This window comes from Helianthus annuus, chromosome 3 (assembly GCF_002127325.2).
Source record: "Helianthus annuus cultivar XRQ/B chromosome 3, HanXRQr2.0-SUNRISE, whole genome shotgun sequence".
NCBI lineage: Eukaryota > Viridiplantae > Streptophyta > Magnoliopsida > Asterales > Asteraceae > Helianthus > Helianthus annuus.
Genome location: NC_035435.2, coordinates 164,808,153 through 164,822,537, shown reverse-complemented (window position 1 = coordinate 164,822,537; position 14,385 = coordinate 164,808,153). Strand labels below are relative to the sequence as shown.

General features: G+C 36.3%; 1 protein-coding gene across 1 annotated transcript; it reads left to right on the top strand.

Annotated features, from left to right (window-relative positions):
• The first annotated feature begins 2,778 nt into the window (after positions 1 to 2,778).
• LOC110930431 (NAC domain-containing protein 71) lies at positions 2,779 to 5,455 on the top strand. The gene is made up of 4 exons (XM_022173732.2): positions 2,779 to 3,352; positions 3,732 to 4,009; positions 4,245 to 4,529; positions 4,964 to 5,455. Exons 1-4 carry the CDS (start codon positions 3,196 to 3,198, stop codon positions 5,219 to 5,221), a joined length of 978 nt encoding a protein of 325 aa, XP_022029424.1. The 5' UTR covers positions 2,779 to 3,195; the 3' UTR covers positions 5,222 to 5,455.
• The last annotated feature ends 8,930 nt before the right edge of the window (positions 5,456 to 14,385 follow it).

Sequence of the window (14,385 nt, the reverse complement as noted above, 5' to 3'; positions counted from 1 at the left end):
AATGCCGCTCAAAATCAATAGAGAAGGAATATCACATTGCCACGTGGCAGAGATTGGCTTAAGTTACTGCCAAGTGGCACCAAAGTGTTTTGTTTTAATATAGATAATAGATAGGTACTATATAAAAAAAAATAATTAAACCAATATGACCGTTGACGGTCAATAGGTTTTGAAAGTCATCAAACTCAAGCGGCAACCATCCAACACACACCCTACCCATCAGACCGACGGCAGTGTAACCCGGGTGGGTATAGATTACCAGCGGGCTTTCGAAATCATTGAAAATGGTATGGGTCCGTAAAAAAAACCCAGTCTAGATTGTCAAACCGTAAAAACCAAATCATTTTAGCCCGTCTAGACGATTTGGTTTAGTTTATCTAAAAACCATAGATTACCAGTTCGTCCCAACAAACATGTCAGATAAAATCGAGATTGAATTGCAAATTTTGTTCTTTATCTTTATACTCAATTTAGACGGTGTCGTTTATCTTCAAAATTGATAAGTTTTGTACTTAATGTTTTAAAATTTTGCAAATTATATTTTATAACCCTAACTCGGTTAGATTTTTCTGTTAAAGAACTCGCCACCGTAAACAGCGCTACAATTTATTATCAATGATAATAATTGTACTAATTGTATGGGAACATGACCATCCTATATTGTTGTGGCCTATAGTTGGATATTATGGGTCTGGAATAAAGATTTACTGCTCCAAAAAAGTGGCAAATAAACTGAAGAAGCACTTTTTGGTTCGATTATGAGTAGATGCTGACGACAACACACAGTAAAAAGGTCAAAAAGAGATTTTGTCTTACTCAAGCTGACGTGTAATTAAATGAATCGTCTCTCTAAAGTTATACCATTATTTACAAACTAAATATAGCATTTTTTTTTCTTGTGAAAGTGTATGATATAATTTATTTTCATTAATCAAATAAATCGTTTTTTAGAATAATGTACCAATTTGTTATAAGAATCATTGTAGTTTTTATGTTCTTTTAGTTTTTATTAATCAAAAAGTGTTTTAGCTATTTCATAGTTACAAAAGTTTATTTACTAGAGTAACTTTAAATCATGTATTTATAATGAAATTTTAGTTGTTTCTTTAGTTTATAATGATATAATATTTTTCTAAGTAAAAATTCTAATATAAACTTAGGATAAGAATATGCAAACTTCTTTAACAACATGAGAATGAAAAGTGTTTGGACATAAGTTGATCAGTACATCCATGGATGCAAAACAAGAATTGATAATTATAAGACATTTTACCTTTAAACGACATAAATATATTGACATCTTACATGTCTAGCAAAAATTGTTGCTTCATATATTTATTAGAGTTCGCTTCAATAATAGATGTTGGATAACAGGAAAACATGTATTGTGCTCTAATCATATGTGTAGTAATTGAAAATATATACTAATTATCTAAAAAGTTTTTGAGAATACTAAATTAACAAATATGATGAGGGTTAAAGTATTTAGCGCAGTTTTGATCACGAAATATCATATTAAGTGTATCGGAGCTGTCAATATGGGGTAGCTCACTTGGAGAGACTTTCGTCTTTTAGTGGGAGGTCTTGAGTTCAATCGCAAACAAGGAGTAGACTATGATTTATTTGGTATAATTTAGGAGATGTAACCTTTATGAAGTTGAATATTAAAGTGCATGGTTATGCCAACGATTCGGCAAATTTAAGCAAAAAATGAGCATACGATGATGACAGGCATTACAATTACACTGTATGAAGATGACATAACATGTATAATTCGTATTAGAAAAAAACATATTAAAAGAGAAATAATAAAATACATTTCATCAAACATATTTTTTTTGCACATGATCAATCAAAATATGACGTTATTAACGGTTGTTAAATGAATTCTAAGCAGGCTTATTCTCTTAACATTTCAAGCGAAAGTTTTTCAACAACTTGTATAAAAGAGCGACATGTTACATTTGAAGAATATACAATTAAATTGATCTCTATTATACGAGTTGCATAAAAAGATATAAACTGTGCTTATTTATTTTTTTATATCATATAAATACTTCTTTTACAAACACTATTAAATCTACTTCTTATGCCTTATAATATTATTGTTGTGTCAAAACAACATCATCATCATAATCATTAAATCTCACCAATAGCAAAGTTAAAGTAGGATATAAGAAGAGTAAGCTGTAGACAATCTTACCTTTATCCGTAGGAATAGAGAGAATGCTTTCAGTGAGACCATCGGCTCGATAGTAATTTTGCATCAAGCCTTGGACATAAGGCACATGACACTTAGCAAAGGCCGATTAGTTCATGTACACACTTGTCATTCGGCTATCAACGCCACCACATGATACATGATTAACCGACTACTGCTTTATAACGTTATTCTCACAAAATTAGTAAAATAACGTTAAAATTAGTAGACTTTCACTTTTACCCCCGATGACCACACATATATACATTATATTGTGTCAGAAAAACAAATGTTATAAATCATGATAAACTGGTTATACACTATGCTTTAAAACTTGTACCACAAACTCAACGGCCACCAAGCAAACCTTTTTGGCGGGAATAACGGTTTAGGTGTGAACGGTTGAGTCTTATTCTTCTTTGGCCCTTTTTGTGGAATTTTGTTTTAACTTCAGACATACCCCATCCAACTTTCGGTGTTTATGTTCCTTTCATTGTTTTTCATATTTTTTTATTTCAAAAAACTCAACTTTTTGCCCCCAAAACCCTCTATAAAACCCAACTCAATCACCATTCTTTCACCTCCCCTCTTCCCCCACCAACAAAGTTTCAATTTTTTTTCACACATTTCAGATCTTTTTTGCTTCAGTTGTTGTAAAAATCCAGTTTTTATTTTATTTTTTTCAATTTTTTTAAAGAATTTGATAAGTTGGGTTTTGAGTTTTGGGTTTTGGGGAGAGGTTTGATCGGACCGAATTCATTAAGGTTTTGAAGAAGATGATCGTGTTGAACAACGGAAAGATTTTATGGAACTTGATTGCAATTCTTGAAAACAAATTCTGTGTTGAAAAAAGTTTTTATTTTTGGATTTTTCAGATTTTTAATAGGTGTAATAGAGGCACTTAATCGGAACTTTGATATCGTTGGTTATAATTTCGCGTGTTTTCTTTTAACTTTTTTGCGAAATATTTTTGTTATAATTTTTGAATTCTAGTTATGGGTGGGGCAACACTGCCACCAGGGTTTCGATTTCATCCGACGGATGAAGAATTGATCGGTTATTACCTTAAAAGGAAGGTCCAAGGACTTGAAATCGAACTTGAAGTGATTCCGGTTGTTGAATTGTATAAATTTGATCCATGGGAGTTGCCTGGTGAGCTTAGTTTTTGAACAAATTTTAATGGTTTTAATGCATACAAATTGTTGTTTTTATGCCTTATTTTATTTTATTTTTTTTAAATCAAACAAATATATTTCATTCCAATCATCAGGGAAAATTACATAAGGATAGCAGGTAGACGAGCAACAAACTGCGCCTTAATGAAAAAATTCACTTCACACGCGGTTGAAATGATTCGTTTTAAAGCTTTAAGTGGTTCTTTTTTCTTTTTTGTAAAGATTAGTAACTGAGAATCTGAGATCATGAACTTTTCAGACCATAATCTTGTTATAGAATCTTTCTTTTTATCATTAAAGCATTTGAGGAGTTCTTTAATCATAGGATACTTTTCTGATTGGTGTGTTAATTACAGATAAATCTTTCCTTCCTAGTCGCGATATGGAGTGGTTCTTTTTTGTTCCACGTGATCGCAAGTACCCAAATGGATCGCGCACAAATAGAGCTACAAAAGCCGGTTACTGGAAAGCCACAGGAAAAGACCGAAAAGTCTCTTGCCAGTCTTCTATAGTAGGGTATCGCAAGACCCTTGTTTTTTATCGCGGTAGAGCACCACTAGGTGATCGAACTGATTGGATGATGCACGAGTATCGGTTATGTGATGATGTTTCTGGAGGGGCACCGAGTTTTCAAGTAAGAATTTTTAATAAATTGCATCTTGATTCCTTTGGCAATCAGTGGCGGACCCATGAATTATTTGCTGGGGGTGCGAATAAGGTGTTCAACCGTATTTTCAAGGGGTGCGGTCGGGTTTTTGCTTAAAATATACACTAAATGTTTTTTTTCAAGGGGTGTGGCCGCCCACCTTGGCCAAAGGGTGGGTCCGCCCCTGTTGGCAATTTTGTTTAACAACGAGTTGAATTTGCAGGGACCATTTGCTTTGTGTCGTGTGATGAAAAAGAATGAGACAAAAGTGAGCTATGTGACTAGTGAACCGTCTACCAAGGAAGTTGGAAGTCGTTATAATGGAATTATCAATGAGCCCGTGGTTCTTCAAAAAAGCGCGCGTATGGGTAATGAGAGTAACTTATCGAGTCCTCTTACCTCTTTTGAGAAAACGTCTACTTCAGAGAAAGAACCATCTTCATCAACGGGCCTTAGCAATCCTTCGATGTTTTGGGTCTCGCCTGATTTGATTCTTGATTCTTCGAAGGTAATGATTAGTAAGCTTTATGTCATATGGTTAAGCTTAGTGACAATATTATTTAACGGTGGCAAGATGAGCAGGTTGGGCGAGTAAGGTAACAAATCACTTTTAGTACGGGTCAAAACAGGAAAATAGATCGGGTTGATTTGACCAACCTCCAAACACTTTTTTGTATTTTTCTAAATTTTATGATTGAAAACACACTATTATTAAAATAATATTATTAAAATAATGAACTGAATCTTTACTTTTGACAACTTTAAACATGTGGGGCCTGTTCTCCTTTTAACTCATATTTTTTATTTGACCCGTTAAAAATAGAACACAACGTATTTATAAATAAGTATATAGGTCAAGGTTGGCACCTCTAGTATCACTAAACGGATTTTTAAGCTATGTTCAAGGGCGACATTCCAACATGATTTTCATGACAAATGCAGGAACACTCGAAAGAACAAGAAGGGCACTTCGGGTATTTCACACCAAACGAAATTCCAAACCCAATGAGTCCATGGCAACCATATCACCAATTTGAGATCTCACCAAGTTCATCATACTCGAATTTTACAGAGGAAGTTGAACAACTCGACGATCTTAATCATTTTGGATACATGTCACAATATTCAAGAAACCAAAGCTTAACGGGAATATTTGAAAACGAAGATCATTTTCCTTACGGGTTTTATGGAAATAGTTGAACCTTTAGTCCTGAAATAGCACACAAAGTTGGAGTTTATGGGGTTGGGTATACATTTAAGGTTGTCGGTTTTTCTAGTTATTGTTTGATGTTTTATAGTAGAATACAAAAAAGGCCCGTGAGTAACAATCACTTTTATCGATCGTTGCCAAGAGTCAGATGTAACCGCTGCTGCTTGTATAAGCTTCTTTCATGGAAGCCATCTACTGTGAAATACTATCTTCTTCTTCTATAACGGCATTGCCAAGAGTCGGGTGTAATTGTTGCGGTTTATATACTAAAGAGTAATTTTAATGCATATAGCTTTCTGCTTTGTTTTTGTTCAGAAGTTTAAATTTTTATTGCATTTTTATAACTTTTATAATAATATTTAACATTTGCTTATTAGAAAACAGAAACTTGCTTTGAGTCATTACCCGACCCGCTCATATTTACACCACTAGATCTTTCATTTTTGCTCATGAAAAATTAAAAATGCATAGCTCATATTGACCACCTACAAAATACCTGCACTGTAGTTCATAAAAGCAGGCTAGCATTTGTTTCAGTTTGAGGGTGGGACCCGTATGGATTGATTAACTGTCGATTCGGCTCACTTGATGTTATGATTTGTGAGAGTTTGTGTTGAAGTATTTAAAGGTGTTACTCGTATTTGGAGAGTAAGTTTTGTGATTTCTTTCGGGTGCAGGGTCACTTTGGGCAGATCACATGGGTAGAATAGAGAGGTGTTACGAGCAACCAGACACTAATAACTATGACGCGCGTGAGAAGGGTGAGGTGGCTGGTAGAAAAGAACTGGAACAAGTATGCCGCCAGTGAACCAAGTGACATGGCGGTTAATCTTCCTAACTACCCGGTGAGTGTTAAATGTTGATGCCAAGGGTCAAGTGAACCCATGCCTGTCCAAATTAGCAGAGCATTGTGGGTCATTTTTAGCATGTTTAAGGATAAACTTGAAAAGAAAGACTATACTTTTTAGTGTTGAGACCATTTTTTTGCATATAGAAATAATTCCGCTGGTATCGCATAATGTATAGAGATAATACCAGGTCGTTCCAACGTTTTTGGAGGCTCTAAGCTAACTACAAAGTCGGGGCCTTATTGAATTGGTATATAGAAAATCAGCAATTGAGATTTGACACATTGAATAACCACAGCGATGATTTTTCCTAATGTCGGCCCTAATTTCACCCAATCCGCAATCAGTTTTACATTGGTTAATTACTCAATAGACACCGCAAGTGACGAGGGTTGGTGTGTTGCAGCGCTGTTTTTGGATTCTGGAATGAAGCGTACGCATATAGTGTGGACTATTGGAGTAAAATCATAAATCTTGGGCCTAGAAATGTTGTTTAAATTGGCCAAAAACAAGTCAAATATATGAAAAAAGAAAAAATTGGAGGCTGACTCTAGGCCTTAAGCCTAGGTTGATAAGCCTAACGGACCGGCCCCGGATAATACAAGCCTACAAGGTAATCAATAATAGGTTCAAACTATGGATAAGAATACATAATTATTGTAAACTAGTGTTTTTCAATGACGCGCGTTGCGCGAAAGGCATTGGTGTTTTCGATCGACATCATCCTGCAACTCTTGTTTTAACTGTTTCACTTCTTGCAAAGACTGAACATAGACCCTAACTCTTGTTTCACCACTTAATAACCGTAAAAATTACAGGATTCATGTTTGGGGCATGGGTTGACACGTGGACTTCGAGCCTCCCTGCTGGTGAGTGACGTGTTGGGTCAGTTAAGAAAAAAAAGCCTAAAGCGTTAGGCAGATTTCGAACAGGGCGAGCTTGTCAAACGGCTTCCGCTCCTTGCCCCGGAACTCGATGTTGGCCACCGCCACCCTGTTTTCATGACTTATATCACCACCCGGGACGCTATCGTAGTAGGCTTTAAAACGGTCGAGCTTCGGTCGTAGCTCACGCCACTTGTGTTGGCACGCGTTTAAATTGTGCCGGTCGTTCCCCACGTTGTGCCGATAGCTAGCGAAAGCTTCCGGCCAGTAAGGGTCTCACCGGGTTGGCGGCCCTTCATCGCGTTGTGCCTGTATCAAGTGTGGGTAGCGGGTTCGGGTAGATGGAGTGAAGGGTTGGGGTGGCGATGTGGACAGGCAGTGGGGTTGGGGGGTTTTATAGTGACTTGGGTGAACCGTTTGGCTTGGCCAAACGGTTATTTTTTAAAATTTAAACCTAGCCGCTATGGCCTAGCCAACCCAGCCAATTAGAGCCGGCCACGGAGGACTGCTAGGCATGCCCAACGCCCGGGCTGAAACCCCCGCCAAGCCAAACGGTAATTTTTTTAAATTTAAACCTAGCCGCTATGGCCTAGCCAACCCAGCCAATGAGAGCCGGCCACGGAGGACCGCTAGGCATGCCCAACGCCCGGGCTGAAACTCCCGCCTAAGGGGCCACGCCGAAACTCAAACCCACCTGGGGTGGTGACTTGGGCATTTGTACCCAAACCACGCCTCAACTCTCGTCTCATACCTCATAGTCTAATAAATGAATATAAGGTATTGCTTAATATAAAAAAAAAATCACATAATAAATAAATAATTTAAAAAATCAGTGAATGAACTGTAAATTATCATATAGTAATAATAATAATAATTATCATATAGTAATAATAGTAATAGTAATAATAATTATCTTTAGTGTGATAATCACTCAAATTATAGGTTCAAATAATTTTGGTCATTATGGTCTAGTTTAGATAATTATCTTTCTTGTGGTGTCATATATTATGGGCTACGCAAGATAAAGTTACTGGGCTACTAAAATTCTTGATTTTGGTGACTTATTGGGCTGTTGAATACTTGAAGAGTTGAAGTGTATCTGATGGACCCAACGGGCTATTGTTTAATATTTGGATTCTTTACATCTTTAATTATAAAAGATTAAATGACATGGTCCAAACTAGAGGTGAAAAAAAAACACAATTTCCATACCAAACCCCACCCGACGTTTATATATTGGTTTCATACCCTGTGATTTGAAATCGGTTCCAACCCGGTCACACATGACCCCAACCGGTCAACACCCGAAAAACAAATCTCAGTTTATAGTTTGCGTTTTGTTTAACACGTCCGTTTTGACTGCAAATGCAAATATAAACTTCATTACAGTCAAAACGAAACCATTGTGGCGTACATTCGTATTTTTTGTTTCTTTCTATTCGTAAGTACTTAAATTTTTTACATGGTAGTTTTTAAACGGACTAAAATATTTTTTTTTTTGAACGGCCAACAAACTCAACCCCGAGCACTCTCGGGGCACCCACTGGACAAACGGAGTACTCCGAGACTCCGAGAGTAACCCAAGTCCACCACCAATTCCGGGGAAAACCCGGTAACCCACCCAACCATAGGCACGACGGTGAAATTACCGGTAAAACCCGTTTGGCTAAAGGATCCAACCCAGGGTTTCCATAGGTCTCCTATCATTGCCCACCAGTGCCTCACTTTGCACCAAGTGGGAGTTGAACCTGCATCTCTCAAGAGAAATGCAAGCCCTCCATCATTTGATCTAGAGATCATTGACAACGGACTAAAATATTAAATGATATACGGTTGCCGACCGTAACAAAAAATATATTTTAGTTATCGTTGTATAATTTAAAAAAGTATCACAAAGTTCATAATTCTGTAACTATAAATACGTATAGAAAACGATAATATATTTGGAGATTTCACGTGGGCAAAACATGGTATCAGTATTGTTATACATAATAAAGATAAGATAAATAAAATAAGTGAAAGCAATAATAATGATTTAATAGAGAACGAACGAAAAGGTCTGAATATGAGGAATGACATGTTGGGTACTAGGGCTGTTCACGAGCCGAGCCGAACCGAGTGGACCTTTGCTCGTGCTTGGCTCGTTTACAAACCGAACCGAGCGGAGCGGCTCATTTAAAACCGAGCCTCAAATCAATCGAGCATTTTTCGAGCAATAAAAATTTCGAGCGAGCGCCGAGCGAAATTCGAGCGATTTGGACAACCGTGTTACCCGATTTAAATTTGCTGAGAGAGAAATTGACAATGTTGGGTCTCAAGTTTTTATGTCTTAAAAAATATGCACATTTAATAGCACACTATTTTTCTTATTAATAACAATGTTGTGGCCGACGAGGCGATGATCATATTGCACAAAATAGTTACGTTGAGAGCAGGAAATGATCGACTTAGGGTAACGACATGAAACATTGAGGCGATGAACAAACTATCTTTTATCGGTTTAGGGTTTAACTTTTAGTTTTAATATTAATTTTTTTATTGGTGTGGTTGGGCTAGTACGTATAGATATAGTTGTAAATTTGTATATCGTTTACCAAAATCTAATAGAGTGGTACATATAAAACTATCAATTTAATTTATGTTTAAGTATATATGTATGTCTAAGTGTGTATACATATATAGGTGTGTATGTATTATGTATAATTTATACTTGTGTATATATATGTGTGTGTATATACATGTTTATATATGTATGTGTATAGGTATATGTATATGTATACTAATTAAAATAATAATTCGAGCCGAACCAAGTCGAGCGGACCTTTGCTCATGCTTGGCTCGTTTACAAACCGAACCGAGCAGAGCGGCTCGTTTGCAACCGAGCGACGAACGAGCATTTTCCGAGCAATTTTCGAACGAGCGTCGAGCGAGCGACGAGCGGCGAGCGATTTGAACGGCCCTATTGGGTACTCGTATCTTTACCCATTATTCTATGTTTATAGTTTTAATTAGAGTAGCCACCCTCGTACTTTTATATTGGTATGTAAGACAACTTTATTTTTTCTCACTTTACGAACCAATTGTGTAGATGGACTTCACCAATTCTCTCTCCTTGTCAAGTTTCCCGTGTCCATCCCCCCCCCCTCTACTTCAGTCCATAGATGCCAACACATCACCTCGTTATTAGGGTTAAGATTTACGCATGTATTAGTAGTTCACTACTAAACTCCAGATTTGTAATTTTTTTAACGGTAAATTTGGATCACTGACGGACCATTGAAGTATCACCGTGCTATCAGTGGAACCACCCGATCATATCCATCTCCACTAGACATAAGGGAGGAGGGGCGGTCACTAGTGATAGAATTCTATCACTCCCAAGCACCAATCAACTCATGCCATGTCATCAACCAATATTCTATCACTAGTGATAGAAATGTAGTGGGGGTGGTCACTAGTGATACAATTCTATCACTCCCAAATTTTTTTAATTTTTATTTTTAAATTAGAAATTAAACTCTAAATTATAAATTTCACTAATTTTTTTAATTTTTTATTTTAAATTAGAAATTAACAACAAAACACTAAAATTAAAAATTTCATTAAATTTAAAACATACTACTTCAATTTAACATACTAGAAAAATACAATTTTTTTTAAAAAAAAAAAACCTACTCCTCGTCCGAATCATGAAACTCCAAACCTAGAGAACCTACTAGTTCGATTAAATCGTATCTCAACCGAAAGTGAGTTTCTTCATTACGCAATTCTAGTTGGATATTTTGTGGAGCTTGAACTTGTGTAGGAGGATCCGGCACCCAATCCGGGGATATTGCACGTCCGTCTTCTTTGATCAACATATTGTGCAATATGATACATGCATACACTATGCTATGTATTGATTTCTTGCTCGTCGCACGAACCGGTCGGTGTAGTATACCCCATCTACCCTTTAAAACACCAAATGCCCTCTCAACATCTTTTCTTGCTGATTCTTGCAATTTTTTTAACACGGTTTCTTGAGGCTCGACAGGAAATGAGGGAGCTTTCACAAAAACAGACCAAGACGGGTAGATACCATCCACAAGAAAAAGCCTCGTTTGTAATGTCGACCGTTAACATAGAAAGGAGAGGAAGGTGCGGTACCATCTGTTACGGTTTGAAACAACGGCGACGTGTGCAACACATTGATGTCATTGTTTGAACCTGGAACACCGAAATACGAATGCCAAATCCATAAATCATTCGACGCCACCGCTTCTAGTATGATGGTTGGTCTTTTGATGTCTCCCCTAACATACGCCCCTCGCAACTCTCTTGGACAATTTTTCCACTCGATATGTGTACAATCGATGCTACCGAGCATCCCAGGAAAATGCCATCTAGCCTCGTGTGCGGCGTAAATACGTGAGATGTCGTGGCTCGTCGGTTTACGTAAAAACTCTTTAGCATACAACTTAATTACCGCATTGCAAAAAAATTGCAAACATTCACGTGAAGTTCTGGCCGACATAGCTAGGTATTCATCATATTGATCGGGAAGGTTACCTGTCGCTAGTTGGCGAATGACGGACGTGCATTTTTGTATCGGCGTGAAACTTGGTTTACCTCTTTAGTGTGATAAGCACTCAAATAATAGGTTCAAATAATTTTGGTCATTATGGTCTAGTTTAGATAATTATCTTTCTTGTGGTGTCATATATTATGGGCTACGCAAGATAAAGTTACTGGGCTACTAAAATTCTTGATTATGGTGACTTATTGGGCTGTTGAATACTTGAAGAGTTGAAGTGTATGGACCCAACGGGCTATTATTTAATATTTGGATTCTTTACCTCTTTAATTATAAAAGATTAAATGACATGGTCCAAACTAGAGGTGAAAAAAAAAAACACAATTTCCATACCAAACCCCACCCGACGTTTATATATTGGTTTCATATCCTATGATTTGAAATCGGTTCCAACCCGGTCACACATGACCCCAACAGGTCAACACCCGAAAAACAAATCTCAGTTTATAGTTTGCGTTTTGTTCAACACGTCGTATTTGACTGCAAGTGCAAATATAAGTCAAAACGAAACCGTTGTGGCAAAAATTATTTGTTTCTTTCTATTCGTAAGTACTTGAATTTTTGACATGTAGTTTTTAATATAATATAAAAAGTATCACAAAGTTCATAATTCTGTAACTATAAATACGTATAGAAAACGATAATATATTTGGAGATTTCACGTGGGCAAAACGTGGTATCAATATTATTATACATAATAAAGATAAGATAAATAAAATAAGTGAAAGCAATAATAATTATTTAATAGAGAACGAACGAAAAGGTCTGAATATGAGGAATGACATGTTGGGTACTCGTCGTATCTTTACCCATTATTCTATGTTTATAGTTTTAATTAGACTAGCCACCCTCGTACTTTTATATTGGTATGTCAGACACAAGACTTCTTCTTTTTCTCTCTATACGAACCAATTGCGTAGACGGACTTCACCAATTGTCTCTCCTCGTCAAGTTTTCCGCATCCATCAACCCCCCCCCCCCCCCCCAACCCCTCTCTTCTACTTCGGTCCATAGATGCCAACACATCACCTCGTTATTAGGTTTAAGAATTAATGATGAATCATTATGTTTCGGATCGTGATTTGAGATCGCAGAAGTAGTGCTGGAACGAAAAAAAAATTAGATAAGAGAGTCGAGAAATAATATAATTTTTAGAATTAATTACATGGTTAGTACATATAGTTTACCTATTTTGGCATTTTCATATCTATTTTTTGAAAATTACACCATTGGTACCAACTTTTACACAATGATTTCATCATTGGTACATTAAAGTTACTAACCATGTAATTAATTCTACAACCATTAGTATTAATGGTGAAACAAATGTGTAAAAGCTCGTACCAATGATGTAACTTTAAAAAAATAAGTATGAAAATGACAAATTAGATAAAACACAGGTACTACCACGTAATTAATTCTAATTTTTATAGTGAAAGGTTTTAAAAATTAAAAATTTGAACATATAAATATCAAACAAATCTTATATTCTGAGCCCTGATCTACTAGTGCAATCTGTAAATCTCATTATTAAATTGCATTTTTAAAAGGAACACGAATATTCCAACGTGCGTGAAGCATGCATCATATACCGTTCCCACTACATCTTTGATAAATAATTGTTAAATTAAAATATTATTCAGAGTTTGTTTTGATTACTTAAACACGATCAATTAAATTAAACTATTAGTAATAAAACGTACTAATTCATGACAAATTTATCTAATCCTGCAGTATTTAAAATATTTGCTTCAAATCACCGTTACTCCATACTAACGTGTATGGATGGAACATGGAAGTTTAGAATTTCATTATATAACTAGGATTATTCCCAACGCGCGTTGCGCGAGAGAGTCGGGTTAATTTCTTACAATCATAGCAATGTTTTATTTACAAAGTAAAACCGAACTATACAGATGGGTTCTATAAAAATACGAAGTAAAACTGAACTATACAGATTGGTGCATTTAGTTATGCTCCTTACTTGCTGGGCTATTTGGAGAGCCAGAAAGAATGTTATTTTCATCAAAAAGAAGTTCAGCCAGAGTTCTTATGTCGAAACGAACATGTATCTCATCCTCCTTTTTCCTTCAACTTCAGCCAGAGTTCATCTTTGTTCTGATCACTGGTGCGGCTTTTTGACTACGCACGTTGGTATCCTCACATATGCATTTTTTACACTAAATTCTCATATACATTCCTTGTAGTTAAGAGTATATATGAAGTTCTCCATTGGATATATGTGATTATAAACGACTTTTGCCTGAATAACAAAAGAGTGAGTTACTTGAATCTCAAAAAAGAGTGAGTGATTGGAGTCGTTTGTTGGTAGTAGTGTTCCGCCACCTGTAATAATCAATTATGAGAACTCAGAAGCATGCTTATAAATAAAATGTCATGAAATTTAATAGAAAGCTACCAACGTATACAGTCACATAATATTTTTATCATTATTAGTAGCATCCATTTTCAAAATATTCAAAGTTGCTGGGGAATGGGAGGCATAACAGATCTAAGAGTAACCCTTTTCAAAATATTAAAAGATGGTGGGCATTAATACAGTAAGCTACATACTTATTTCAAACAATTGACCCTATTCATATGAGAGCACAACAAAGTAGTATGTATTACGTTTACCTTGTATCAGGCTTCAGTGAGAACATAGCACGCATCCGGGCCAAAGCTTTTTTGAAATTTACATACGTACAACTTCTCATCCTTAGACCACACGGTGTGGGCATGGTGGAGCGGCGTTGTTGCCTTTACACGCCGCACACACCACACCGGGCCCGGTGTTGTAGACGGCGTTGTTGAAGGGGCAGCCAAAATTCCACCGACGTGGAGGGTGG